The sequence below is a fragment of the Vigna angularis genome, chromosome 1 (genome assembly GCF_016808095.1).
Source record: "Vigna angularis cultivar LongXiaoDou No.4 chromosome 1, ASM1680809v1, whole genome shotgun sequence".
NCBI lineage: Eukaryota > Viridiplantae > Streptophyta > Magnoliopsida > Fabales > Fabaceae > Vigna > Vigna angularis.
In genome coordinates this window covers 41,394,538-41,397,112 of record NC_068970.1, presented here as the reverse complement: position 1 = coordinate 41,397,112, position 2,575 = coordinate 41,394,538, and the positions used below count along the sequence as shown (strand labels likewise).

Here is a 2,575-nt window from a genome sequence, read left to right as displayed (position 1 = left end):
AACTTTTACTTTTTGTATCTTTTGTTATATGATTGTGTATTTTTTGTTATATTTCGGAATGAACTTGTCATAACAAAACACTACTTAATTGATGTTGCAGGTTTCTCTCTTAAGTATTGCAATCTCAGTTATCAAGGTTAGTAGAAACAAGTGTTTAATTTTTTTTTAATTTTTTTGTTTTTATTTTCCATGAATATTGTATTCTTTCTTATGTGTTAGTGTATTTAATTTTGTTTAGGAATATTTTTGAATGGATAAGTCTTGGATAACTAAGCCTCAAAATACAGTTGAATACTCAATTGGTTTAGAAAAATTCTTAGATTTTGCTTTTGAGAATGGAGCTTCTGGAGACACAATTCGATGTTCATGCCCCAAATGTGGGTTTGTGAAATGGCAAACTAGAGGCATAGTTGAAGAGCACTTGATTTTAAAACAATTTCCCATAAATTATGTTATTTGGAATCTTCATGGTGAAAGGCAAAGACAAGATATTTCTAGAAATGAAGATGAGTCACAAGAGGCATTTCATTTTGAAAATGCAATGGAAACAGTGATAAATGAAGCAGTTGGACATTATAGGCAAGAAGGTACTAATACAGGCAGATCACAACCATTGGGTGAAGATGATGTTAGTAATGAAAGGCCAAGGGAGAATCATAATGAATTTAATGAGTTTCTCAATGATGGAAATCAAATATTGTGTGATGGGAGCAAGTACACAAAATTAGAATTTGTAATCAAATTATATCATATCAAGGTTTTGTGTGGATTAAGTGACAAGGCAATGACTATGATCCTAGATTTGCTAAGAGATGCATTTAGTGAAGCAAAGTTGCCTCTTTCTTTTTATGAGGCTAAGAAAATCATCAACAAACTTGGTCTTAACTATACCAAAATAGATGCATGTCCGAATCATTGTATGTTATATTTAAGAGATGATGAAAAAGATTTGCAAACATGCAAACATTGTGGTACATCTAGATGGAACCCAAAGAAGAAAAAAAAGCAACCTACAAAAGTTTTACGTTACTTTCCTTTGAAACCAAGATTGCAAAGATTGTTTATGTGCTCTAAGACTGCAAAGCATATGAGATGGCATTCTTCAGAGAACAAGGATGGAGTTATAAGGCATCCAAGGGATGGTGAGGCATGGAAGACATTTATTGTAATGCATCCTGAATTTGCTTTAGATCCTCGAAATGTTCACTTAGGCCTTGCCAGCCTACAAAAGTTTTACGTTACTTTCCTTTGAAACCAAGATTGCAAAGATTGTTTATGTGCTCTAAGACTGCAAAGCATATGAGATGGCATTCTTCAGAGAACAAGGATGGAGTTATAAGGCATCCAAGGGATGGTGAGGCATGGAAGACATTTATTGTAATGCATCCTGAATTTGCTTTAGATCCTCGAAATGTTCACTTAGGCCTTGCCAGTGATGGTTTTAATCCTTTTGGCACTATGAGTTCTATTTATAGTATTTGGCCACTGTTTTTAATTCCATACAATCTTCCACCTTGGCTTTGTATGAAGCACACTTCATTGATCATGTCCATGATCATTCCAGGTAAGCAGATGCCTGGAAATAGTATTGATGTGTACTTACAACCCCTTGTGGATGAGTTACGTGAGCTATGGAATGATGGGGTGGAGACCTTTGATTCTTCATTGAATGAAACTTTTAGAATGCGAGCAGCTCTTATGTGGACAATTAGTGACTTTCCTGGCCTTGGTATTTTATCTGGTTGGAACACACACACACACACAGGTTTAGCTTGTCCTACTTGTAACTTTGATGCAGAACCTTGTCGTCTTCCTCATAGTAGGAAGTGGTGTTTTATGGGACATCGTCGCTTTTTAAGTAGAAACCATAGATTTAGATTCAATCGTGTTCGCTTTGATGGAAGCACTGAAGAACGGAATCCACCACTAAAATTATTTGGATCTGACATTTTTAGGCAAGTGGAAAATATTAATGTTACATTTGGGAGAGGAATTCATTTGGATGGTAGAGGAAAAAGATGTAGACAAGAAGTTAAATAGTGGAATAAAAGAAGCATTTTCTTTGAACTTCCATATTGGGAGTCTAATTTGTTACGTCACAATTTAGACTTCATGCACATTGAAAAGAATGTATTTGACAATTTAATCTATACTTTGTTGAATGAAAAGCCTAAATCCAAAGACAATCTTAATGCAAGGAAAGATTTGAAGGAAATGGGCATAAGGCAGGATCTTTGGCCAGATGATAATGGAAGATACCACCTTGCTTTGTTTTCACTAACTCGTGATACGAAAAAGTTGTTTCTCAAAACTTTGAAAAATGTTTTAGTACCTAATGGTTACTCAAGTAACATTTCTAGATGTGTTGATGATGTTCAACATAAAATATCAGGACTAAAAAGTCACGATTGCCATATTATTATGGAGCAATTACTTCCATTGGCAATACGTAATTTGTTACGAAACCATGTCACTGCAACCTTGGTGGAGTTTTGCTCATTCTTTAAGGCCCTTTGTAGTAAAAGCTTAAATGTTGAAGACCTTGAAATGCTTCAAAATCGTATTGTGGTTACAC

The 2,575-nt window shown here is 34.7% G+C and overlaps 1 protein-coding gene across 1 annotated transcript; it reads left to right on the top strand.

Moving 5' to 3' along the window:
• The first annotated feature begins 250 nt into the window (after positions 1-250).
• On the top strand, positions 251-1,252 carry LOC108326871 (uncharacterized). The gene has a single exon (XM_017560464.1). It carries the CDS (start codon positions 251-253, stop codon positions 1,250-1,252), a length of 1,002 nt encoding a protein of 333 aa, XP_017415953.1.
• Positions 1,253-2,575: the final 1,323 nt, after the last annotated feature.